Raw genomic sequence first — 27,862 nt, 5'->3', positions numbered from 1 at the left:
TCCTATCTCCATTCTTTCTCTTCTTCCTTTCATCCATCGTATCTTTTGTGTATAGGACGCGAAGGGGCTGGCGAGATACGCCAGTCTTTTGTTTTCCGCCGTCCAGTCGTCAGCGGCCATTATGAAAACAAAAGAAGGCGCTGCTCGTGAGTTAGATGCGGTGGCTTTATCGAATGCGCCCCATTGCATTCCGTTTGCTATCACATGCGTTTAATAATTCTGGTGTCCGAAATTGCGCTCGCAGCACCTCCCCAATGCAGCGTTATGCACCACATGCACAATTGGCGCCGGGTGTACTGCAATTTCGAAGATTTGTGGTTCAATAAGTTTATTCCTGGGTGCTCTCCATTGTGGTTTTCGCGCATTCCGAAAAAAATCATCGTTTTTTTAAAAGATATATTGCTTTTTCGAGCGTGATTCCGTCCGTGGGTACTCTAGCTCCAGGAAATGGTCAGCAAGTGCTTACATATCCTCGGTATAGAATCCCGTTTTTCCTGTACGTTCATGCATAAAATAAGCCGAACTTCGTCTATCTTTTTAAAAAACAAATTAATGTTGATTCATTGTGTTGTAGTATAGTTCTACAAGAATGTCAAATGCTAACTTTACCAATGTTCCAGTATATTTAAAAGCCTTAATGAGGGCTATGAATGAATATGAATACATAATTATGATACATAAAAGGCATAAAAGGTTATAACATTTTCTTAATAGTAAAATAAAATATAAAAATAATTCAGTTTTAAATTAATTAAAAATAATAGACTAGAATTTTGACATGATGGCATCATTAATGAACGTTATGTCAAAATTCTAGTCTCTTTTTGCTTCAGAATTATCTACTCATATTCATTCATAGCTTTGATGAAGGTATGTAGATATGACGAAACGGTGGCAAAAATTTGCATTTAAATTTCTTCAAGTTCTGTGCTCCAAAAAACTGAATCAACATTAAACAATGAGGTCAAGAAAAAGAAAAAAAACAATTGAAGCGTGAACTTTCCTTCTAAAAAGAAATGACCTGTTAAGGACCGTTTATTACGCGAAATTTTATTTTAAAGGATAATTATTCCGAAATTTTGGTGTTATCATTTTTCATTTGTTACCCTGATGATGTAGTAGTATTAAGAAAAGCATCTTATGTTTTGTTTGTTAAAAAAAAAAGTTTTTGATTTCTCATTTTGTGAGAGATTGTTTTCGGGAGAGTCCATGCCTGGCGGTAGCGATTCTCCCGTCACGAACCCAAGCAAACCTGATGTGTCATGCTCATAATGGCGAGATCACCATTTTCTTTATCCGTTCCAGAGCCGGATTAGAGGGGGAACGGTCCCCCGTTATTTCTTGAATAATCTGGAAAAATAAGAATGATGATATTTCGATACCTTCATTTCACAAACGCTCAATCATTGCCCACTGTATCAAATCCGCTCATCCAGTAGCCGTAGTAGTACCAGATGAGCGGATTTGATTCGGTGGGCGATTGTTGAGCGTTTGTGCAGTGGATTCGGCGATTTCGCCTGATCAACAAACAATATTTAAAGATTTTTGGAGGTTATCTTCTAAAGCCATACGTCTATAAGCAGTCACGTTATCGCTGAGAGGCGTTGCGTGCCATCAAGACACCGTGAAAAGTAGTAAACGCCTCCCCCCCAAAGAAACAACAATATTAATCAGCTCCTGATCCTTTCCAAATTCAGCCATGAGAATTTTCTAAGGATGAAAGAGTCCTTTGCTTTGTTAACCCGGTGTTAGTGTAGCTACTCTAAGTTGTAGGGCTTTGATTCCGTAGCCATTATTTTCCCTTCCGATGAATTTATGGCGTCACGAAATAATTTTTCTAAAAATAGAATTGATATTCTGTTAATAATAACATCATATAAAAAATACATAGTCTATATAACTTAGGTGAAATTTCTCTTAGATGTTTTATATTTGCGTACCTGAACTTCACTTGAACGGGGTGGTAGACCCGAAATCTCATCGCACCTATCTATACTCGTGGAAATCTTGAGATCCTCCGCTACCATTAAGGTAGGCGACGAGGGTGGAAACATTTTTTCATCATTGGTAAAAAAAATGCGTTGGCCGTGTGCAGAGGGTGCGGGTTCCTCTCTCTCTCTCTCTCCGGAGCGGCAATCCCGTAAAGTACGAGATTGGGAGAATGGGCGATGGCGGGATTTATGGCGGGATTTTGGGACCGGGCGGGATTTAGGGGAATGGAGGAACGATGAGATAAGGGGAAAGGGAAGGGGGGCGAAGGAATGCGTGGACGCCCGATAATGTGACGACCTGCTTGGCGGCTGGTTTGATCCAAACTTATTTTTTTCAAGTGTAAATGCACTTTTTGGTGTAGTTTCACTAGTCTTTGCTTCAAGATTTTCGTCAATGATCTGAGAGTTAATTTGCTCAGGCGCACGACAATTATCGTTAACTTTCTGTAAATTTGAAAAATCTGTGAAGTCTTAAATGAAAGTCGGTCACGGATTGGCTTCTTTGTGCGCATGCGCTCCGGCCACTTCCCGTTCGGAGACGTGAAAAACTAATAGGATAGTTTCCTTCATCAAAGAAAACGGAAGGCATTGATTGCGATTCGTTGCCCAACATTATTGTATTCATAACATACAAATTATTTGGTTTTAGAAATCCCAGTTTAAACGAATGTTAATGGTCAATTTTAATCTCATTTGAAAAAGGCCAGATTGGCGCCCATGCGATGCCACTCCATGTGACGTCTTAGGGACCTAGATGCTATACGAGTAGGTAGGAGTTTTAAATCGCCGGAGATTACCAACGCATGCATGAGGCACAGGTCTCAGGGAAACATGTCTTAATAATCACCTTCTATAATTTCCAGTGGTCGGAAAGTTTCCTTCGTTTGATAGGGCATTAATAATCCTTATTTAAGCATAATATCTGCTAGTAGGGTGCTCTGCTACCTGTTAGCAGCCTACATCGTAGCGGCGCTCATAGCCTCGCACCAAGGTGGCCTCACACAGCGGCAGCTGGTACCAGAATGACGTCACACGGGCTTTTCCCAGCATTAATACTTAGCCGTCGCGTTGAAAATTTTCACTTTTCATTTAATCGCGAAAAATAGATATTGACATTTAAAAATCTAAAAGCGTGAAATATGTACTCCAGGAGTAATAATCTTTCGATTTGGACAATAAAAAAAAGGAAATCACCCTATTTTGCCTCAATCGGACGGAAATATGTATAAACTATAGGAATACTGTGGTTGAGCTGAGTCTTAAGACAGCGTTAAAGTGAGGTTAATCCCTGTCGATCAACCTTACTTTAACCCTGCTTTAACGCAGCTTTATCATAACTGCACTTCGGTTGTAATGGAAAAACATTTAGGAGATTTACAAGAATTGCCATGAGAAAAAATTCCCCTGGACCTGGAATCGAACCACGGACCTTTGGCTTTCCGGGCCACTGCGCAGACCACCACGCTATCCAGGTTCTTTAATTCTCATGGCAATTATATGAGCCATCAGCCTCGGTACCATGGCGCCAGCCTCGGTACTCAGTTACCATGAGCCTCGGTATAATTGCCATGAGAAGTTATGAACCTGGATAGCGTAGTGATCTGCGCAGTGGCCCGGAAAGCCAAAGGTCCATGGTTCGATTCCCGGTCCAGGGGAATTTTTTCTCATGGCAATTCTTGTATATTTCACCGCCGTTCACGTGGCAGGTTTAGAAATATTACACATTTAGGAGATTGATGGGGTGCTTGCTCTAACTTATTATTATGGAGGGTTAACTCCTATAGCAATAATTCTGAAAGGCAATTCTAATCATTTGGTTTGGTATTTCAAGGATTCGATCCATTATTTATAAGTTTTTCGCTTTTAAGGGAAGGGTTGGGAAGGAATGTTGGAGGGAACTCAGCGTCTACTCTATCCGTTACTCTTACTCTAAGTTTGCATACTCTTCACAATAGGTACCAACTGGAGCATGCCCAGTTCAGCGTCCGGTTCATTGTGTAGAGTCACGGTTCCCACTCAACCTTGAAAACCTTAAAACCGTGAATAAGCCGTGAATTTCGTATACCGTGAAAAAAAACCTGGAAAAAGCCGTGAATATCGACATATTATTATAGTATTCTACCGATTAAGGTAGGTTTCCATGGAGTATTCGAGAAGCGATCTGGGAGCCTCCCTTTCCTTCCAGCACTGCCTTCTTTAATTCACTGTAAGGCCTACTCTCTTTCAATCTATCCAAAAATCCTATTCTTTTCCTTCCCCTCCCTCGTTTCCCTAACATTCTACCCTCCAACACCATTTTCAACATCCCCTCCCCGCTAAGTACTCGCTCCATCCATGCCTTCTGTCTCCTGCGTATCTCATCTAAAAGCTGCCTCTCCTCGCCAACCATATCCAGCACTTCGTCGTTCCTTTTCCTCTCCGTCCATTTCACCCTCTCCATTCTTCTCCGTACCCACATCTCGAATGCCTCCAATCTTCTCTCGTCTTCTTTCCTCAGTGTCCACGTTTCCGCACCGTAGAGAGCTACATTCCAAATCAAACTCTTCACCAGCCTTAACCTTCAAAATCTCTCAATCATGAGTTTACGATCGTACAACTACGATTGACGGATTAAAAGAAAAATGGATATTTCGATCATATTTCAAGGTCAGTCACGCGTAGACATGGCCACGGATTTATCTGCACACGTATATTCGAAGCGCAGTTATTGGTCCGTGTGTCATCATGACACATTGACCTTAAGCCTGTACCAAAGCCGGAAGACTGTTAACCAAATTGTTCATTAACACTTGCGAAAATTCAGACACTTCTTAACTTCCCTGGCACCCTGGTCCCTCTATTTTCCCTCTCACAACCTTTAGCCGGAGCTGAATTTTGCAAACGGTATGTGACGTCAGGAGAGATAGCACTTCAATTGCTGCGTTTGGATTCACGGTGTCTGTCGCGTTTGTTAAATTTGTAGTTGACGTGCGGCCGATGATTGTTACGTGATCAATATTTCTGCCTAAAATGCCTTATCTACAAACCGTGAATTTGAAGACATGTAGACCGTGAAAACCTGGAAAAAAACCGTGAATTTTATATTTAAGATTAGATGGGAACCATGAGAGTGCTATTCTTGCAATTATCTCCTAAGAACACAAAGTTCGACATCGATAATTATCTTCCAACACCGGTATTCGAATCTCGGCCCCCGGAATGGGAAACCAACTCTCTTGCCATCTAAAATAGGTATTATCCCTAACGGTAGCCATTGACATGGATTTGATATTGCTGCAGTGTAAATCATTTTTTGCGTCGTCTATGCCAATATCAGAGCAACCGGATATAAGCAGGTGAATCACCTTAGGTCATGCTTTAATGGCTTCAAAATTTTGCCATCATATTGATCGGTCATATTTCGAGTTAGCTGCCGTATGCTGAATTCGTCGCTCTCTGACTTCCCGAGATGGGAAGGGGGAGTTTCCAATGATAGTGGGGACTTCTCCACGTCGTGACCATAAAGCAGGATGAGCAATTTGGAGAGCAGTTTTCGGTCGAAGGCTATTATTATTTCAGTGACAGTTGGATCGTGACTATTGACTGATCGTGATCGAGAATTTGGGTGGATTTCTCTCTCGAGATTCGTGATGAATAAACTATCCGTTATTGACCGTACTCTTTTGATTTTTCCTTGTTTTTTGTTACCTGTTACTGAGTTCGTCACTTCCCCTGATCCAAATTTGCTAGAATTAAGGCGGATTTACATGATAAAATAACAATAAATCATGCTTTAGTAGCACTCAGCGTGATATTCCAGTACCCATACGTCAATGGCGTTTTTCACTGCAGCGTGGGGTTTGGTCGATTTGGAATATTCGAGAAAAATAGAGAGAATCTTTTTTGAACGCACAGTGCTGTTATAATTTGTTTTACAAGGCTGCATACTATTTTAACCCATTTTTTTTTATTCATCTGTCAAATCAATTAATCATGGAAAAAATACTTGTCGGGATGAAAAATAGAACGGATATAATGTATAGTGGAGAAGTAAAGACCGAGGCAGCTATGTAACCACTCAATTTCACTACGATGTTTAAGGCTACTGATTTTAACTCATAGTTTTTTGGCGCACACTGTGGGGAAAATGAAAAATGATATTTCATCGCTGAGTGAAATAAATAAATGATATGTAGTAATAGTACAAGCCGCTAGCCTATTAATATGAGTTGATGTTAACCCCATCACTGGTTAAATCCCTCTTTAAATTTTTATTAAGTTGTACACCCTGAAATTTCGAAAGTTCGAAATGAATAAAACTTATTTTTATTTTTTATTTATTTATTTTATTTATTTCCATTACCCCATAAAGAGCACATTTATGGCCTTTACAATGGGGAATTAACATTTACCTTAACAGACACCCAGGCGGGACTCGAACCCTTGACCTTCGGTTTGGCAGGCGAGGACTCTACCCCGCCGCCACCGAGGCCGGCAAATTTATCAATTTATAATCATATTTTGCTCTCATTAATTTAACTAGTAACTCTTAATGAAGTGATTTTAGTTTCGTTTTGTTTACGGCGCCTTTCCTAAGCATCTGATTCGCATCCATCTGGTCTTCTTCCTAAACCCATGGGTACTCGAAGAACCCTAGCAGGTAAACCTACGAGGAGTGGAGGCCATTTCCGCCCCTCGGACCCTGCTAGCTAACTGGTGCTGCTGCTGCCATCTTACTCTCTTACCCTCCCACACAGCGCCCCCTTCGGCGGGTGGAGCGCCGGAAATGAATTTTCTAGAATCGGACTGCTCACCCTTGCATTTTCCACCCCCACCCACCCGCGCACCCCGTCTGCTCACGCCCACCCTCCCTATCAGCCCCTGTTCGCCCCTCCTCTAACCCTAGGCCCTTCCCTCCCACCCTTCCTGCTTGCTCCACCCAGATATCTCTTCTGCTCCCAGACACAATACGTTTCCAAACCGACTAGGCTTGCTCATTGGGCGATTTTCGCAGCTGACTTGGTCGCCCTCCATTGCAATGCGAAGGATTTCGTGTGTTTGAAATTCTTTATTCTTGTTTTTCTCCATTCCGCATTAATTACGGCCTAAATATCATTGTTGCTGCTGCAATCCCATTATCCTCTGGTCTCAAGTTATGGGTTTAAGATATTGATGAATAGATTAGACATAGTCATGGTTATGGTTCATACGAGCGTGTAGGTGATCATTTTTGCAAATTTTGATGGAATGATTTCGGTATCCACGTTTAACCGAAGAAATTACTTGTCCCTCTTGTTAGACATTCACTGAGCACAATAACAGTGGAATGATGATCCCTTAACGCCATTTACGAGATCAGTTGATCCTTAGCTTTCAATTTGACCGACATCCATGTATTTTAAATGGTTTAAATGGCAAAACGTCCAAAAATCGTACGTGAGTGTACTTCGTATGCGAGTGTACTGCATGTTGAAGCTCAAACAACGGTCATATGGGCTAGCTTCCAAGTCGTAATCTCATTCCAATTATACGAGCCGAAAAAATTAAATTTGCACGATTTACCCTGCATTAAAATAGGGCAAACTGGTGGAAGTCCCAAGAATTCACGATTACATTAGGGGAGATGATTTAATTGTTATTATGTGCAGTTCTGTGTATTCAATCGACTGTCTATGGCTGTCTAGGTGGGCAGGTAAATATGGGCGCAAATCGAGGGTCTTGGATATAATCCTAGTCAAAGCTAGTGATATGTTATCCGTGGATTTATCGCTCTCTTTAGTAAATATGAAATCTGGTTGTTGAGTTACGGGAAGTGTGGGAAAGATTTATGTTTTATGATAGACCTTTTACGGAGCCTCATGAGAACATGGGTGCACCCAGCGGACGGGGCAGGAGGGGGCAGCTGCCCCCCCTAAAATCAAAAATCGCAAATGTCTTTGAGGAAAATAATTTTTTTCAATCAAATAATTTTATTAACTAATAAAGAGCTGTTACAGTTTCCTTAAAATGTTGATTTCATTCACCTTTTCCATGCTTAAATCTTACCTACAACTTGAACAACTATGGCTTGCCCCCCCCCCCCTCCCCCCAGTTTTGATCCTGGGTACGCCATTGCATATGTAATGAATGGACTTGTGTCCGACCTAATAGCGGCTGTAGTGTTTCAACCTTCTGAGATGGAACAGCACGATGTTTTGGTTTCCAAAAAAACTAACCCACTCAGCACATGCTTTTACGGGACATGGCAGCTCGACGTGTCGAAAGGTTATCGGGCCGTAATTCATGTTTTCATGCGGCTACCGAGTGATGGCGTGGCTATCGCTTCCACGTGGCGGGCACACGCCGAATGAGTGACGGGGAAACAATGGCGGATCGTCGCCTGCCGCCCCCGCTAGGGAATCCGCTCCATCTTTTTCTGGGGCCTCCCCTTATTCCAGGTCCCCGAACTCCTAACCGTCCAGTCGCATTTTGTTCGTCTTTTGTCTTCCGTCTGAATTCTCACTGCGACAGAGGAAAGGGTGGTTTCTGAGGGCATGAGGAGGACTGCCTTTGAGAGGGATTGCTCGGCGCTGACCCTGCATTGTGATATTATGAGCTGGTGTTGTGATTGGTGGTCACCTCCTAGATAGGATGTTGCGAAATCCTGGGAGACCTATGCCTTGATGACCTGGTGATTACCATTCCGCTTCACCTGATATAGATGGAGAGCTTCCAGGCGTGCCTAGTGATGGTTTCAACTAACAAGTGTTGGCCTTAAAGCATCTGCCAAAAAGCGATATCTCAGACGTCGCCCTGACTTTTGAATACAAAATAATCCGTTATAACGGATGTTTTTAATGGATTTTGCAATGGTGGATAATTGCAAAAAATAATTCATATTGTAGCTATTAAACAGTAATTAATTAAAAGTTACTGGAAATTTTCCAAAAATACATTAATTCACTTCACGACCAGATTCAATATTTTATGCATAATCATCAGGTGAAATGAATTATATTGTAATCGGCAGTGAAGTGACATTAAAGTATTTTTGGAAATTTTTCAATGACTTGAATTTATTCATATCTCAGAATTCCTCCAAATAATGTCTAAAATACCTTGCATGTTCCTGATGTATCAACTCCAACGTCAATACCGAATACGAATATAGGTGGCTGCCTTCGTGTGGAAGTCCCGAGAAAATCACGCATAGGCTCAGTCAAGTGGGTAACTTGAACCAAATTCATTTATACCGGAGCTTTTTTTTTATTTTGTCCTTTCACACATCCAGTGTCTGACCAATATTGGTAACAAAGGGTCTGGGGAGTGGAGCGATTTTTGATTCTTTCATATCATGTGTTCAAGTCATGCGTTGAAGTCTCTGCGAGTTCGTCGTCATTGATTGGATTTTAGTGGCGCCCCTTGTAAGAGGCTAATCATTTTATTTTACTTCCAAGTTTCTACCATATCCTCCTCACATCTCGTCGTCTTGTGTCTTCTTTGCCGGAAATCGTCTATGAGCGCTGCGGCTAATCGCCTGAAATTAGAACATTTACTCATAGTCTGTGGTTTATGAGAAAATTTGTGGTATATGAATTCTTGGGTGGTTCCGCGTGCGCATTCCACAAAATTTCCTCCTCTGATGTTGGAGGCCTCATGTTAGGATACTCACTAGAACAAGGAGCCGCCCTAGATCTAATATACCATGATCGTGGACCGCGAAAATTAATATCAGTTGAGAAAATTTGTGTTTTGATGAGTGACCGACTCGAAAAAATTCGTGGTTGCAAGTTAGTGCAAGGTTTTACTTTAGATCCACAATGCAGAAGCTTCATAGAACGACGTGGTATCAGTCACTTTGCGGAAGTCCGTGGCAATATCTACTTTTTCCCTACATTTATGTAAAAAAAATGGGCTGAAAAGAGGCTCTGCCATTTTGTTATATATCTATGTTATTGATGAAACAAAATCTTTAAAAACCCTTCAAATGGAAGAAAAAGAAGTGTCAATTAAAATGGTATAACAGTTTTGTCCATAAAACTATTCATGAAACCACTGCACGAGGATAAAGTTGGCAAGTTTTAGAAAAATCGACGTCGATCATTTTTCGCTAAATTTGTTCAATTTTGACCTCACATATATTGTTAACGTGAAAACACAGGAAAGAAATAATCTGGAAAGTGATGCAAAATTTAATTGAGAATATGTATGCGAAGTTTCAACTTCCTAACTCAAAAAAAATCGTTTTTGAGGAATTGGCCAGCTTTTTTCGATTCCAGCCCACTGTGCGTCGGGGCAAAATCCGATATATACCAAACGGAATACGCCTGTGAGTCACATTTTAATCACCATGAGCCGCGAATGATTCAATCAAGTCGCATCCGTTGGTAATTACCCTTATTTTCCTTTCTGTTGCAGTCTTGAGCTTGAGGAACACGCAGGAGGAAGAGCCTCCCGACCCGCAGCTGATGCGGCTGGACAACATGCTGATCGCAGAGGGCGTGGCGGGTCCAGAGAAGGGCGGAGGCGCGGGGGCAGCCGCCTCCGCATCTGCCGCCGCCTCCGGCGGCAGCAACGGAGGCACAGGCTCCCTCGGCGGACCAGGGCAGCCCGACAACGCCATCGAGCACTCCGACTACCGGGCCAAGCTGGCGCAGATCCGACAGATATACCACCAGGAGCTCGAGAAATACGAACAGGTGAGCAGGCCCTTAAGGCTAAATGAAATCTTTGGAGGAATGAAAATCAGAGGTTACGAAATCTTCCATATTAGGCTACCAGTTTGAGTAAACGTTATTCTGATCTACTCAGATTTAGAAAGTTAGATAACATCCAAATATTTCCAAGAAAATTTCACGGCTGTTAATGTTCCGATTAACGTCGACCAGATATTATTAAACCGAGAATGTCCCGCCTCCCGCCTGCTCTTTAGGGCATCCACCGCCTCATTTTCCAAGTACCACCTTATATCCTTAAAGAGTAACAAAGATGAGGTTACTCAAAAGCTCAACGTGAAACAAGCAACGCACGGATTCAAAGTTATTTACACCAAGGATGAAATTCACTATCATGGCAAATTCCATCCTTGGTGCATAAAATTAGGCTACCCCGGATTGGCGGGAGAAATATACGATATATAGATCAATAGGGGGAGTTTTCTCGTTTTTTATTTTCTTTATGACGGGATTCCACGAATTCCTAAGTTTATACGTAGTATTTCGGTTAGAGTTATATCATATTTGTGAAATGAAATCATTTTTGGAAAATTTCCAGTATTCTTTATTTCGATATTCCGCCAGATTAAGGCCTGAAACGACTCTCCATACTTTTATTTGAACTCGGCATCCCACTTTTTTTTGTATCGGCCGGCGTCATTTTTGTTTCGATTTAGATTTTTCGAATCAAAGGCCAAACATCCTGTTTTGTGGGGCATGAATCACGTGACGGGGGCGGCCGGTGGCACGCGTGATCATCGGCTCCACATCCGGGCATTCGTTGGGAGGGACGTTGGATGGGGAAAGCAATTAAACGTCGCCCCTCACCACTCGGCGCAATAACATTTTTACGACCTCTAAGCCCACCGCAGCGGCAGGCGCTCAAATCCACTTGCCATCACAGCAACCGACTCATTTCTAGCGTTTTGCGTGGATAGGACGCTTACACTTCGCGTGCCGTAAATTACGCGCGTATTTCCGCCACGCAATTGCAAGCTAAACATCAGTTGGTATGTGGTCCGTGATGAAGTGACGTGTTGAATTCGCTAATTTTAAAAGAAGAATCTTCTTCGTGAAACGAACCTTACATTCGGTAATTTACGGCTAAATTTTACATTTTAGTGACTGGTAAAATGGTTTTGCTCAGAGCAATGTCAATTATCTTGATTTTACCTTTTCGTTTTCTTTTTTAATTCTATGCGAAAATTAAAATTGGTTAATTTTTCTAAACCATCAAAATTTCTCTTGAAACATTCCCAGCACGAATACATTGTTACCTTGTTTTGTAGCAACAAACTTAAAGCATTTTACACGAAAGAGCGTGTTGGTTACCCCAAGACGAAGTTTCCCTATGTATGCCGCAAAACATGTTAGTGAAAATGGTAGTTATGATATTTGGCATAAAAAATTATTTCCGATGTTATCACTTGCTAAAATGTCATGTTCAATTCTCATTCCGCCGATTTTTTCTTATGCATTTAAAATTATCGTGCTTAGCAGTGGGATATACGCAGTTTTTCTCTATAAAGAGACGGTATTCTTTTATGAATGAAATGGCATTGTCAATACATTAAGTCGGTTGTTTATGAGTCAGTGTTTGGAATAGCTTATATTTAAACTATTTTCGAGACATAGCTTATTACGGATAGATTAACTTTGGGTGAATGAACAGGAATTAATACGCGCAATGCATTAATGAATTAATCTTGTGGCATCAATGATAATCGTTATGATTAATGATTATTTGATGGAGATTAACCAGTTCGTCTCCATGGAGAAATTAAAAAAATATTCAATCGTTATTTGAATACAGTACATTAAGCTTATTAACTATGCCACTATATTACCAAATGGGTTTTTCATTTGTACGATTTTTCATCCGAACATGTGGAATAATCACCTTATGGTACACTGGTCTCATAAATGAGCTAGAGTTTCAATGAATGACTTTTTCACTGATTAGAGTTTTCTTCCGAACCTAGATAATGAATTACTGGTACTGAAGTATATTTATCTTATGCCATCATTTTGATGAATGTTTTTTTATTTGTTCTTTCTTCTTAACATAGACTTTGGAATTCATTTCTTTGCTGAAAACTTGCAAGAATTACGTAGGATAATGTTATTTGTCTTATCTGGTACCGCTTTGGTACCAGATAAGACAAATAACTGGTCTTATCTGGTCGTGGCCTTGCTTTTTGCTTTAAATGTTTTCATGGTTTAGCATTACCATGGATAATTTTCCATTAACATAGACCCATATCAAACATTTTCTTTCCTAATTTCGCATCAGGAACGTTCGTCTCGAATGTCCCCTTCGCGTTGACTGAGGCCTAGGCTTAGACCGGTGTCCCCCGGTCAATTATTTCGTAAATTTATGGATGATACTGGTATCAGGAAGCCTGTTTCATCATAGTATTACCCTAATGTCAAACAATCAGAAAAATTCATGAATTCTGCGCTGATTTGTTGAAGGTGTGCTCACATGTTTGTCAGCCAACTACAAGCGGATTTATGATTTGATGAGGGCCACAATCATCGCAAAGGCAAGAGGACATAGAAGTAGGATGCAACGGCGTATCCAAGATCAAAACTGGGGGGTGGGGGGGGCAAGCCATGGTTGTTCAAGTTGTAACATTTAAGCATGGAAAAGGTGAATGAAACCAACATTTTGAGAAAACTATAACAGCGCTGAATTAGTTTTTTAAATTATTTGCTTGAAATAAGTATTTTAGCTACACATCTTATACTAGCATCATTTTTCGTGGGTTTAAAGAAAACTTTCGTTTCAACCCAGTCCTGATTTTCCTTAAATACTTTTGCGACTTTTGCTTCTGATGGGTGGGGGGTAGTAGCTGACTCCTCCTGCCACTCGCTGGGTACGTCCTTGGTAGGATGGATATGACGGACGCGGGTGCCACTGGGTGTTAAGGGTGCAGATTCGTGATGAGGATGTGGAGCATGGGTGTTAGAGGAATAAGGGTAAAAGCGCGGCTGTAGAACGAGGATGTGGAGCAATGTGACGATTCATTGTAGGTCTGGGTGCAGGTGCAAGCTAGAGATTGGGTGCGGTACTTGGGTGTGGGAGCATGATATTGGTGCGGCTACAGGATGAAGAAGTGGAAAACTAATGTGAAATTAAGGTGAGGATTCGTGTTAAGGTTTTGGGTTCAGGAGGAGGCTTTGTGCTGATGTGGATGCGGGACTTGATTGTGGGAGCATGATATTGGTGTGGCTACAGGATGAGGGTGTAGATCTGCTATGGAGGCGTGGCCGAATGATAAGATTGTGGCAGTAGAAAGTGCGGAGTGGTAATGGTGAGAGACCGAGTATCATAAAGAATTAACAGTGTTTCCATTTTAGGATATATTCTTCAAAATATTGGCTTGCAGATGTACATTTAGACTCTGTGACATTCCATGATATTTTTCATGGATAAATTTGCGGAAAAATTTACCGTGTAGCACTGGTTTAACCGAGACATGTAAGTGCATAATGAAGAATTGTATTATACCACACTTTCGTGACTAGTGTCGTCTTCACAATGTTGTGCCGCTGAACTTAGCAAATTAATGGGCTTGTGTGCATTCTAAAATAATGAAGTATACGTCATTTTAATTAATTAATTTAAAAATTCTGATTTTTTTCTTGTTTTATGACAAAGTCAAAAATGTGGACACGTCAGTACGATAAATAACTCCGCGCACCGTAAAATTGGGTGTTTCGTCAACTTCATGAAATTTCGTCTAAATTACGCAAATATATTTAGTTTCCCGGCTTTTACATATGTCTGATATATCTCTTATTTATAAATAAGTATACTCGTACAGTACATATCTTCGTACAAGTATATATATATATATATTCGTAAATAAGAAATACGCCACCGGATACTTCAGTAGACGTTGGTAACGAATACTTCAGTCATCGGCAAATTTGCTCTCCGGCCCGCGGGGCGATTCGGAACTTGGAATGTGACCCTCGTGGCCTATTTAATTGGAGACCCTTAGTCTACAGCTTGTATCTTCCACAATAAGTTGCGAAAAGTAATGGAGATACACAAAATGGCTTTGGCGTATTTTTAGGGCGCATATTTCGTTGTTTATTTACGAAAATTTTTAAGTGCTATTTAGTGCTACAGTTTACCCCGAAAGAAAGTAGCGATGGGTTCTGCATTCAGGGTGCAGGGGACACGAAGGCAGGATGGGGAGCGTGCTAGGGTATGGGATTCTGCTGTTTGGTCCCGATCTGTGTGTCCCTGCTTACCCCTGTCCCCTTACGCACTATTCCGGTGTTTATCAGTCCTACACTCTTCCCTCTTCCTATCTCCCTATATATAACATTCGCTCCTGCCAAAATCCTCCCCTTCCCCCACACAATGATGCCTCCTGGGCAGAATGCAGGAGGCGGAAGACTATCCCCCTTTTGCCCGCCCCCCTCCCATCCCCGACTCCAATGGGGTGGGTAGCCCAAATACCGTTGCTATGGAAACGGAGAAATCGTTAGCGACGGGCAAAAGGACAGCTCTATGGGGTATGGGGAGGTGGTAGAGAAGGGTAGGGAAAAGGGGGTGGGCATTTCTGTATGCCGAGTATGTAGGAAGGGTGTGAGAAGACAGGGTATTCAGGGGGAAGAACGGGGTTGGTTGGTTCAGTGGCGAGGGTTTTAATGCTCCTACTGTATGTGCTCATGCTTCTGGGATGGCTTTTTTCCTCGAGGGGAACGTAAGAATTGTTCTGCGTATTTGCGAGTTTTAGGCGGCAGGGACTGTTGTGTGTCGTCCCCTCTGCCTACCGCCCTTTTAATTTTACGTTCCTTTTTACGACGCACTCGTATGTCTAATCGGACGATTAGCCGCTGACAATGTGATTGGGCAGTTGGATGAATTAGTCGGGAAATGGGGTTCATTCCCTTGCGTCCGTCAAAGTTCTGCCCCCAAAGAGATTTCCGTTTCCAGTTTCCTGCCTTCTTTATCCCTGCTTCTTGCAGGAATATATTGTTTTGTCTCTCTTTTACGTTCCAAGATTTACTTTTAAATAGGTATTTCTCGGAATGGTGCCCTTTAATGTGCTGATTTCATGATGTCATATTCAATTGTAATCGTTGAAAATTGTTCCCAATTTTAAAAAGAGTGATTATTTGTCATAAAATTTGTGCAAACATTAAAAAAATCTCTGAACTGCCTTTATTTTTGTAACAATAAAGATAACCATAGAGATTGCAAAATTTTATCATGATATAACTAAATTAAGTGATTTTCCGAATCTTAAATGTTTACTGCTATGTGTTTTAAGAATCATTTTGATTTATTTTATTCTCAGTAATCTATACTTAGCTTATGTGACGGATAGAGATGATTATGTCATTTTTCGTTTGGCTGTGTCAATTAATCATTTAATTTCCACAATATGATTCCATTTATCTACTTTTGTAATGATTGAACTCACTAAAAAGAACAATTCTAGATAGGCTGTCTCATAAAAACTGAACTCATCAAAAATCACAGAATCAGCATACTTTCTCGCTTGTGACGTGAGAATAGGTAAGTGATTTCTATCAAGTTACGCCTGATGAAGTTCCGTTTATTAAACGGATATCGGTAGATTGATTGATGCAAGATTAAGACTAGGGTCGGCAAGTAACAGTTTAAGAGCCCTGCTAGTTGTTATTTTGCTATTAGGAATCTGTTCATCGGCAGAGAATGGATCCGTTCAGCCGCGCAGTGGAAATGTTGACGTCACTGTACAAGTGCATCCGAAAGTCACGTGTCCGCTTTCGATTATTCCTCCGGTATCGTCGCCCAGGGACGCAGCTAGGAAATGAGGCTAGGCAGGTTTCAGGCGCAACTATACTGGGGGACCTGGCGGATATGTAATACCCTCCAGCGTAAGCGGGAGGTGCGAGGGCCCTCCGCCAAATTTAAGATAAGTAGTACTAAATGGTGAGAATGACGGCCTTCTGAGGGATATTTTATTAATCCTCACACTACTCTATAAGTATTATTAATCAAATTAAGTAAATAGATTTGATTTAAAAGTTTCTCTGAGCTCTGGGGGGGGGGGGGGGGGTTGTCCCCCAAAACCTCCCCTTCGCGGCGCCACTATCGTCGCCATCTTCCATCTTTCGCGCGCCACCTATGACGCAACTGCCATTGTCTGATGTGTTTACTTGGGACCCATGTGGATCGTTGAGTTAGCATTATTTCATTTCAGTTTATAGATGCGTACAATATCTATTACTAAAATACGTGAGTGGGAGTGTAGTTGTGCAGTAGTTCGAGCGCCTGACTGCTGACCTTCGGATCCTGTGTTTATATCCAGGGTGAAGCCTTCGGACATCCTAAATCAAAATCCTCGAATTGGCCCCTCTAACGTGAATGCGTAATATTATACGCCTATGATTGATTTCGAGTTGAGCTCCACCCTCGACTATCCAAACCTACCTTCGGGTCGAATCACGCATTTCTAAATGGAATTGATTTCTCACTATTTTTAATGCCTGCTACCAGAGATACGGCAGAAATTAACTAGTGTCCAGGTAGCATGGCTGGCGATTATGAATGTTCATTTAGACAGCTGATATTTGTAGCCTAACCATTGTGATACCGGGGGAAAGTGACTAATAAATAATTTTGCTTTGGAGATTAGGTGGATTTTAGTGATAAAATTTCTTGAAAATCCGACACGGTTACCTCAGGATTTACCGGCATTCATGATTTAAGAACATTCAATTCAGGCGATGTCGTGCGCCATCAATCTTTCGGTGTAATTAAAGAAGACGTGGAGTATTTCATGAGTACGACTCTTCCGTTGGATGTGCCTATGACGAGATCGTTCTCACCGCTTGTGGAATGTGCATTCTAGATACCCCTTCTTCCTCTTTATAGCCTCAATGCAGTCTTTTACCCCCATCACTCCAGGACGAGGAATTTTAATCGCCTCCCGTCTCTTCCGAGCAGAAGGAATGAAATGGAAATAAATGCTTGCTGAGGACACCCCTCCACCCCCCCCCCCCTCCCCCATCCTTCTCCTTATGCCGAACTGCTTGGGTGCATGTGCCTGCGCCGTCGATTTAACGTTAAAGTTTCGCGATATTATAAAACGTTCCGATAGCGATTTTGAATTTTGTGAATGGAATATTTTGGTCACTTTATTGCCGGTCTCGGTGTCGGTGGGGTGAAGTCATCCCCTGTCAAACTGAAGATCGCAGGTTCGAGCCCCGCATGGATAGGTTGCCAGTATCCAGGGTATGGATGTTCGTGTATATTGTGGACGTGGAATTTAATGAAATTTATGGTTACGCAATTGTTATGATAAACCCGATGTAAAATGCCAAATATCGTTGTTTTCAGTGGTGTGGTATTAATTAAATAAATAAACGTAATGTGTCGCTGTCCGAAATTCACAATTAAGACTGGTAATTCTGACACTTTGAATTTGACTGTCGTGATATTCTCCCAATAACCATGTGTCTCGCTGTTACAGTCCCGACAAAGATTTATATAATTTGGGCATTTTAACCTACAAACAATGGGAAACTCTGGTTCATGAGTCCCTGCAGTTGAGGCAGATTGGGATGAGTAGTTCGAAAGAGATTTTCACTTGTAAGATAATGCATTTTTTTTTGTTTCCTGATAATAGTTGCCTAAAATCGCATCCTAAATAATAGTACTACTTCCCTAGCGCATAAGTATTTTAAGTGCAATCGAATTGTCACATAAAATGTGGCATACGACGAGGTATAAAAGTTTAACTTCGCTGTACTCTCCCTCAGTAGCGGATGCAGAAAAAACTCAAGGGGGGCACAAAAGATACCTTGAGTTAACTTCACTTTTATCGCAGTAAAAAAATGTCATGTGCAACGTTTGACAAACTTTAATTTAAACTCATTATTCACATACACAAGACAATGTCATCTTATGCAAAAAGTTACAATTGTGGATCTGGTTTGTTCGGCAATGCGAGCGGCCCGGCAATGGGGGGGGGGGGGGTCGCGCGCCCCCTCTGTCCCCCATATGTATCCGCCACTGCTCTCCCTATCGGACATCGTTGGATGCGCAATTCCCGTGAATCTCATGGGCCGTCTTAATAAAAGTTGGGAAGGTAGTGTTTCGGCATGTGCTCCTCGCAGGCTACGCTGTTTACTTTTATAAGGAGCCGCCAAGCTTAAAGGAGGCGCGTACCCCCCGCGAACTGTGTATATAACTTTCCCCCGGTTGCTAATTCATTCGGGAGGAGGCGCTTTCCTTTCGCCGTATGACATGATTCCTTGCCGCGTGTCTCCGTATGCAGTTACCCCTGTCTACTCGCAATATCCCTCCACCCTCAGGCCGCGATATCCCCTTTTGTACCCCCATCAAAGGTTTTACTGTCGTTGTTATGGAATTTTTAGTGCCCCATTCCGTCGGCGAATAACTGCAGCGACTTAACTGTGTCGAGGATATTCCAGCCTCGACTCCCAGATACGTCGAGTGCCCCTTCTCATCACCACTCTATAAATATACCCCGGGAACATTTTGAGGAGTCTTGCCTATGGTTTAATGAATCGTCCGAGTTGAACCCACTGCCTCATCATTCGTGATCCTTCATGAGATGCTTCCTCTGACCGCATTTTCTCTCTTATGGGTTGAATAAAAGCGCATTAATTTTTTAAAGAGAAAGTGGGTACAATAAAACTGTTATGCAAAAAAAGTTCAAAAAATGCCCGGGTACAATTTAGGGTGTTTCTGGCTAATTTTGGGTCGCTGAATCCGAAAATGACCTCAGTTTTTTCTGTCGCCCTCCATTTTTGCGAGCAACCCCTAAATTAGTGAAAACAACCCTATATCTAAACTTATCGCTTTTCAAGGGGCTTTTACTATTGTTATCTGCTTCTGATTAAAAAAACTGACGTTTTAAGGCTACAGGGGTCACGAGAGAGACAAACTTGACTGGGGTTGAAAAGATTTAGGGGGTGAACATTGAAAAAAACTTTATAATCGCGAAAGTTGACGGAATTGCGTAATAGACATTATTTGCGGATGTATTTTCCTAAAGCCTACCCTTGACGAATTATCATTAAAAATCTATCCTCCTAAAACCCACTCCTTCTTCCTCTCCCTCTAATCTGGATGATATACGAGGATTATGTTTTTGATTTTACTCATTGCACCTGAAGATAACGCCGCTACGTCTTAATTAGTTGTACCTGAAACTGAATTGGTATAGAACTGCTAAGATTTTCTTTTCATTCACGAGTTAAAATATAATTTATGCTCGTATATGATTGTTAACTTAGTTTTAAGAAAAATGCGTCCCGAAACTATTGAGCTCTGGAGACGGGATTTTCGATGAGTTGGTAAGGCTCCTTCTAAAGACTGGATTATGAGAAAATCAGCAGTGAGTATAAATTAATGACTTAACGAAAAATTTGCCTCACAGCTTTCGAGCGGTTGCAGAAAAAGTGAACGCTTACTCTGCACCATTTGTCTGCAGAACTAATTCAGCGCAATGCCGCTCACTAAGTACTGAAATTGAGTTATTTCTTAGCCGCATGGATGTCTTTTCCGTATTTGACCTCTCAATTACATATTATATCCATTCAGTTGTCTTCATCCACGATTCATGGTTAGCGCCAACAGAACACCGACGAAAAGCGCACGATAGAAATGACTATGACACTGCGTGTTACAAAGTTTCGCGCTAATATTCTCGTTAATTTAAGCTAATTTTTTCAATGGACGTGTTTCGAGTTAAAAACGGCTACGGGCGTGCATACAGCGTAACCCAGATGTTAAGCGAATTAGGCTGGGAGCCGCTGGAGACTCGGAGGCTGCGCGCTAGGCTTAGATTGCTTGAACAATTGAGAATAGATATCTTTAAGAGCGACACGGAGAACATAATATTAGAGCCCCACTATATTCCCAGGTCCGACAGAAGCGATAAATTAAGAGAGATATTTAGCCGAACGGATAGATATGGGAATTCGTTTTTCCCCCGAACCATTAAGGACTTTGATAAATGCTAATCGTTATTCCGCATTTCCTTTTTATGTGTAAACGGCTGGTGTCCTATCACCCCCTGCTTTCACCTTTTAGGCAGCTTGCGGGGTGGTATGTAGATGTCGGCGTGTCTCTCGTTCCGTCCGCAATTGGGCGGAATTCGAGTGAGCTACTGATAGGCTGGATATTTCATAATTATTACGGAAAGAAAAGTGGACTTTATGAAACAGAAACAGAAAAAAAAATATTGGGCCTGCATGAGAGTACTGAGTGACTCACCCCAGGTCTCCAGGCTAGAAGCTCCACCGTAAGACGTCTGGATGATAATGGTGATACCTTTTCGTCGGTTCGTCCGTGAGTGAGTCCTGGTTCGTTGTCTCATGGTCCCAGGAAAGCAATACATATCAACGAAATATTCCGACAGGTGTTCTTATTCCTCTTTAGGCCAAAAATTAAAATAGACTTAGGACGCGAAGACCAAACAAGGCGTTTTCTGAGACTTTCCGCTGCAAATATCTCGAAAAGTATTGAGCGTTGGCGTATAAAACAAAAAAAACACCTCATAGATTTCCATTTCCCATCTCCTATAAAATATTTGAACGATATCTAATAATAATGTCGTCTTTTATTTCACCAGGGAATATAGGACTAGATAGTCCTATCTTACAATTAACTAGTTTGACAATTACATACATCCATACATACACATGTTCAAACCACCCAGGCGGGAATCGAACCCGCGACCTCTAGGTTAGCAGTCGGAGACTTTACCCCGGCGCCACCGAGGCCGGCATATCTAGTGGTGACTCTTGAGGGAATTCCCTTGTTAAGTGCTATCTGTGGTTAATTTATCGTTAAAAAATTCTGTAAACCAGGCTGAAATCTCCCTATCTCCTGCGTGATGTATTCATGGAGTTAGTTCCTCTTTTGGGCCGGTATAATGGTCCACGGTCGAAACAACCAGCTTGCAGGTACGCGTATCCGTCAGCGATGGGTGGTGTTTTTCGGATAGAAGCCCGGCCAACCCCCTACTTCCATCCCCATTTCGGAAAGCACCCGCGTCCACCCCTCGGACCGGAACCAATCAGCTTCCTCGTTTTAATAGTCTCCTCCCGCATCCCCTGTAACTCTCTCTATCCTTATCTCTCTACCTCTAACTCTTTCCTTTTTCCATTCCTCTCGTGGCTCCCTCTGTTTAGTACCCCCCTTCCCCCCCGCCTTGCTCCTCCGATTGTGAGACTCACTTCGATTCGGCCGTGTATATTACACCCCTCCCCTCTCGCTGTCTAGGTCTCGTTCGCGCGTATTGGGTTGTTGATTGAATCATCATTCGACAAAATGCTAGGGGAAGAAATTTGGAAGAAATATAGATTACTATTCTTATACAACAGAATGAGATTTCTACATGTCCTCCTTTTTATAATTATAGACTATGGCGTCACGCGGAGATTTTGTATGATGTGAGACACGTTGTGGTTGAAGTTATCCATATTAGGCCAATAATACATTGCAATATTTCCACTGAATTTATTCTTGCAATTTTTAATGTTTTGAATCGAATTTAGTACATACTGTCATTTTCAACTCGTTTCCAGAGCGGCATAGGTAATTCTATGTATTTTAGCGTGAATATCGAATTAAATTGCCATTTATGATATAATTTACGGCGAATTTATGAGAATTTGTTACCTCGGTCCTTACTACTTTTTATGATTCGTGAGCTCAGTAGTTTTTCCAATTTAATAAACCAAAGCAACTCAATCATTTCTAATTACAGTCCAATTCAAACTTTGTGGCTCCGGCGTGGACGGCTGTTTTGAGCTACTTGACCTTATTGATGCGTTCAAATTTCATTCCAACTATAGCAGTACCTTTTTGATAATACACTAGTTGAATAAGTATTCAAGAATCAAATATGAAGAACAAAGCAAACACGAGGAATGCACAAGGACAATAAATAAGTAGCTAAAATTTTTTTAAGAATGTGGAAATGTACTTATGGCAAAATTTAAATTTAACCGTTTTTTTTAAACAATGCATAGCTATGAAATCATGTTAGAACTACTATACAATGGTAAGAAGATAGCCAGTCCATAACAATTTTATAAAATATTTATTTGGACTATAGCTGTCTTTCTCATTGAAATTTTATGCAAGACTTACTGTTGAAAGTATCTACGCGTATGCAGCCATGGTACCAATATTTGTGCAGAGAATAGCCTTAATTTCAAACGCTGTGCTGGCAGACACTCAACTCGTAGACCTGTGTGATACTATCGATCGTTATCGATATCATTGCGACCACAAGTTTGCCCGTGTCGCTCGGACGCCATTATTCAGCCATTGTACCGATTTTAATTCAATCGCTTCACGAAAGTGAATTACGCTCCCCATTAGCGGGAACGTTATTCGTATTTCGCTATCGCTTAGACGCGTAGATTGTGGTCGACACCGTATTCTTACATCATCCTTCCCATTACGTAGTATTTTTATTATGATTTCATGGTTTTTCATTGTATGAAAAAGGTGTAATTTTAATTTTCTGCCACGGTTACCCACGTTTCAATTTCAGTTTATAACATTTCGAGAAACTTATTTATAATCCTCGTATTCTCTTATTTTTCACCTTTTTTCTCATTTTTTTAGTAAATGCTCTCACTCATGTCTTATTAAAACGCTATTGATATAAAGTGAATGAAATTTAACAGTAAGTACGTTCCGGTAGTTTCTACACTGCTGAACACTCTTACTCAAGTTCCACAGTTGTATGGTCAATTTTTCAGTGTTCTACTTAAAGCAACAATAAATGTATCTAATCTTCTATTACGTCCAAAAGTTGCCGTGCCACTAACTTTTACAGATAGCAGTTTCTTTGCCAGCAATTTGAAGGCCTGGTTAAACGATACATTAGAATGCACGAGTGATGCCTAAAACTGCAATGAGAAATACTAATATAGTCGGAATAAATGTTTTATAAAGAGGTGATAGGCTGGCTATCATCTTGCCAGTATATAACAGTTTTTAAACGAATTCAGTTGTTTAAATTATTGTTTAAAAACAGGTTTAACTTAGATCATTTTTCCACAATTGCAGTTACATTTCCACATTCTAAGCAACTTATTTATAATCCTCATATTTCCCTCGTCTTTTACCTTGTTCTTCATGTTTGTTTCTTAAATAGTTTCACTCTTGTCTCATCAAATCGCTATTGCTGTAGTTTGACTGAAATTTGAACGCGTAAGCGAGTGCTATTGTTACTAAGCCGATGGGCGTAGACAAATACATGAAAAATGGCATGAATTTCCGTCTCACTGGGTTGGTGGAAATGGCATTACATTTTTGACGAGTTTCATGTGTTGATCAGCCCAATATACCGATGTGAATGTACGAGTTATTGAAAAATCACGTTATTTTCTTTTTCTTTACAAGATTAAAGTTTTGTCTTGTTTTCTTTTCGTTTTGATCTGTAACTGCCAAAAGTATAATTTAAGCCGAAAAAAAGATACGTTTAATGTGGAACTGTGAACTTTTTCGTTTTCCTCTGCTGGTGATATGAGAATTTTGACCCACGACTTATTTTTGTGATTTATTTCTTACTTTCCTTAGTTCTTGGTGATTTACTCAGGTGTTGTTTGATTTAACCTAAATAGCTAACATTCCTCCTAATCGCGTCACGATAGTGCATCAACGCTGGCCATTAGCATGATCGTCTCTCGATACTGCCTCGCCTAGACGCGTCGATTGCGGTGGACGCCGTAATTCAGTCTGTTGTTATTGAGCGGATGCGATGGGAGGAGAAAGAAGCATGAAAAGTGGCGTGAATTTACCCTTCGAGGCCCGTTTATGGAAAAAAATTGCAATTAATTATTCCAACTGAGCATTAAGAGTGGAATTTCACTACGCATTAGTCATTGGCGGCTTATATGGAAAAAATGGCGTAGATTCTAGTAAAATTAACGTGGGGTTTGGTCGATTTTGAATTAAAATTCACTAACTCTTGATTTACTTTGTGGTATTCCATTATAAGTTTCCCTGGATATCAGACAATTACTTATACCACTTATTTTTTATCAGATCGCCACCCGGGTTTCAATGAATTATCATCATCTTCAGGCGCGAATTATGATTTGAAGTAAATTTTTTATTTATTAAATCATGATTTGCGCCTGAAGATGATGATAATTCATTGAAACCCGGGTCGCGCTCTGATAAAAATAAGTGGTATAAGTAATTGTCCGATTTTGAATTTACAGGGATTTTAATTTTGCAACTTTGCAACGCGCTGCATCGCTTTTTTCTCATCCGCTTTGAAAATTTGCACCGTGTTTTTGTTAGTTACAACCATGAATCGTGGAAGGAGTTAACTCCGAATAAGAAATAACGTGGGCTTAGCAGGGAATTGGTAATTAAACTCCAGAAAAGTAATCGGTGCGACCAAGAAACAGTGCATCTCAATTTCAATTCCTAGTTTGCTGTTTTAGTTCTGAAGAAGAATGATAGATGACGTCAAGTGCTCGTAAATGTTTTTCAATGGAGCTGTGACGCTAAGTTTTTCGTTAATATAAATTTATGTTTATTTCTCTCTTTTTTTAATGCTGATGGGCAATACGATCCGAATTTCCCCGAGAAATATGCAATAATTAGGACTGTACTGAAATTTATATCTGTGATGATTTGATCCATCAATTCATAACTTTCGCCCGCTATTTGCCACTATTGTAAATTTTATGGAGTAAATATTGAGGAAACATGGACTGGTCTCACCTCATCGCTACGCTGCAGGCATTTTTGAAAACCGATTAAAATGTCCCCCAAATGGCGGAAAAGTGAAGCTTCAGCGGGAGGGAGTGGTAACTATAATAGCTATTAACTTTTTTTTAGAAATATACAGTAATGACCAAATGCAAGCAGTCCAAATAGCGTTATGGTAGAAAATTTTGTAGCATTTCATAAGGACCAACGCAAAAACAGGGCTACTAGTTTCAAACAGATGATTTGGGCGTTTCGGCCTCTACTTCTCGGGACACGAATAATTGGATATAGGATTCTCGAGTCTTCCTCTTAATGTGGTGTTCTAGGTGAATTTCCCCCCCGAAGACCTTTTTTCCACTGTTAATACTAAGACTCTTTTTTGCGAGAAGTGGAACATAAGTACCGGTGTCAAATAGACCGGGAAAGTGGTATTTTCGCAGAGTGTTAACACCCTCATCGACGCCCAAAAATTGTCACTGTTCAGAAAAAGGTTCATATACCAAAAGTCTACTACTTATCACAAAGTACGTCCGAGTACAAAGAGACGGTAAATCTTTATATATTTATAAAAAAAGCTAAAACATTGGCTATTTTACTTATCCTAAAATTGAAGAAAATCTTTGCTTAATAAAATTTGATAACTATGAAAATCTATTTCGTCAAAGATAGTATTTTTATTAATGATGGCATATGTCTTTTTCCCCCACTATAACCAATGCATGGAAAATTATTATCCGAAATAATGATGATAACCTAAACAAAGGTCCGCTTTCTCGGTCACTCGGCCAAAGCTCCTTAAATTTTGTATACACGCCTTTTTTTGTTATGTATGTGGAGTTTCATACATTATTATATAGCCTCCCTCTTATCTCGGAGGGTACGTTCTGAGATTTAGGCTTTCGCTGAGATTCTTCGTACGAGGCCTCGCTTTAATATGGATAGATACCTCAGTGGTGAGAGCGGACGGTTGGTTGGTCCCTTTGGGGAATATTCGACGTTGGGCGATAGACCGAGTTCGGGTCCTGGCTGCGCTGTGATGCAGTCCCTCGCCGCCCCTACCCTCTTCCCCTACATACTCCCTCCCCACCGTACAGAGCACGCCGTAATGGGGGATTCGAATGCGTATATATCGTCTGGCTGTCAGCCGTGCACTCCCGCGATTATTGCACCCTCCGCCTAATCCGCCTTCCTCTCTCCCTATCTCTCTCACTCTCTTCCATTATCTCGCTGTCTCTCTATCGTTCTTTTAATACGCTGTCCTCCGTCTACACGGTCCGGACTCGTCTTCTCGATGGGCGGAGAAAAATGCATGCATGAAATTATCCCTTAATACCGGTTAAAGAGAAATTATGAATGCATTATCTCTACGGAGTACTATGAGTGAGATTCCAGTGCTCATAAGTCAGTGATGGCGTTTATAGAAAATATAGAAATAGTTGATGATGATCGTGGAAAATGGCAAGTGTTTACTTCAATAGGAAAAATTCCATTCCATCACACTTCAGTCTTCGAAATTCATTGTTTATAAAAAAAAATAAAGCACAGACTCTGTTGAAATTAGCGTTGGTTTTGGTCGATTTTGAATTAAGGGGAAAATTAGCGTGAAACTTAGGAACGCGCAGTGTCACATTCATTTTTTTTCTTGCGCTATGCTTTCGTGATTTTGTTAGTCGTAACCGTGAATCGTGGAAGAAGACAACTTGGAATGAAAAGTAACGTGGATATAAGATGGAATCGAAGAAAAGTAAACTCGGGAGAAGAAATCGGTGTGGCTAAAACAGGGGCGGATCCAGGATTTCTTTTTGGGGGGCACAAGCAAGGTCGTATCCAAGATTTTGTTCTACGGGGGCACAAGGATACCTCATAATACAAAAGAACGCAATGATAATGGTACCGTGTTAAAAATCTTGCATATTTTTTAAGGGTCTGGGGGGGCACGTGCCCCCGTGTCCCCCCACCCCCTGGATCCGCCTATGGACTAAGAAACAACTCGGCTCAATTTCAATACCCTATGTGCGCCAGTTCTGATATACTTCTGTAGAATAATATAGATGCGTCCAGTCCACGTTAATTTTTTAATTAACGCTGGGAAACTAGGAAGCTAATATTTTCGTTTATCCCATTTCATTTTTTCTACCGCATTACTTCTGTGTTGAACTCACTCCCTCCACACATCGACCCCTTTCCACTTCCATTGAATCCTTCATAAGCCTTTCCCTATCCTATCTGTCACCGAAGTAGGCTGTACCTGCAGATTCTTGTTGTCCATTTGTTTTTGTAAATTTAATTATTGTTTTCTACCTGTTATATTGCTTCTTCGTCCTCTAATTTATGTATTTTCACCTGGCCACTATAAAATGGCAACTGTATACTGTATGTGGTTCTCTTTCTTTAAAATAAAATAAAATTTAAAAAATGTTTATTGATAATTTGTTGTCCGGACGCGTCCTCTCATTTTTCCATCACGA

At 41.0% G+C, this 27,862-nt stretch overlaps 1 protein-coding gene across 11 annotated transcripts in view; it reads left to right on the top strand.

Moving 5' to 3' along the window:
- LOC124165782 (homeobox protein extradenticle) overlaps nucleotides 1-27,862 on the top strand; it is a 380,934-nt gene that overhangs the window by 319,435 nt on the left and 33,637 nt on the right. For all 11 annotated transcript variants that reach the window (XM_046543278.1, XM_046543284.1, XM_046543282.1 and 8 more), the window contains one exon: nucleotides 10,368-10,648. In XM_046543278.1, the coding sequence (XP_046399234.1) occupies nucleotides 10,368-10,648 (281 nt within the window). The remainder of the gene's footprint in view (nucleotides 1-10,367; nucleotides 10,649-27,862) is intronic.

The sequence above is a fragment of the Ischnura elegans genome, chromosome 9 (assembly GCF_921293095.1).
Source record: "Ischnura elegans chromosome 9, ioIscEleg1.1, whole genome shotgun sequence".
Taxonomy (NCBI): Eukaryota; Metazoa; Arthropoda; class Insecta; order Odonata; family Coenagrionidae; genus Ischnura; species Ischnura elegans.
Note: the sequence above shows the minus strand (reverse complement) of the source record. Positions and strands in the feature narration are given on the sequence as shown.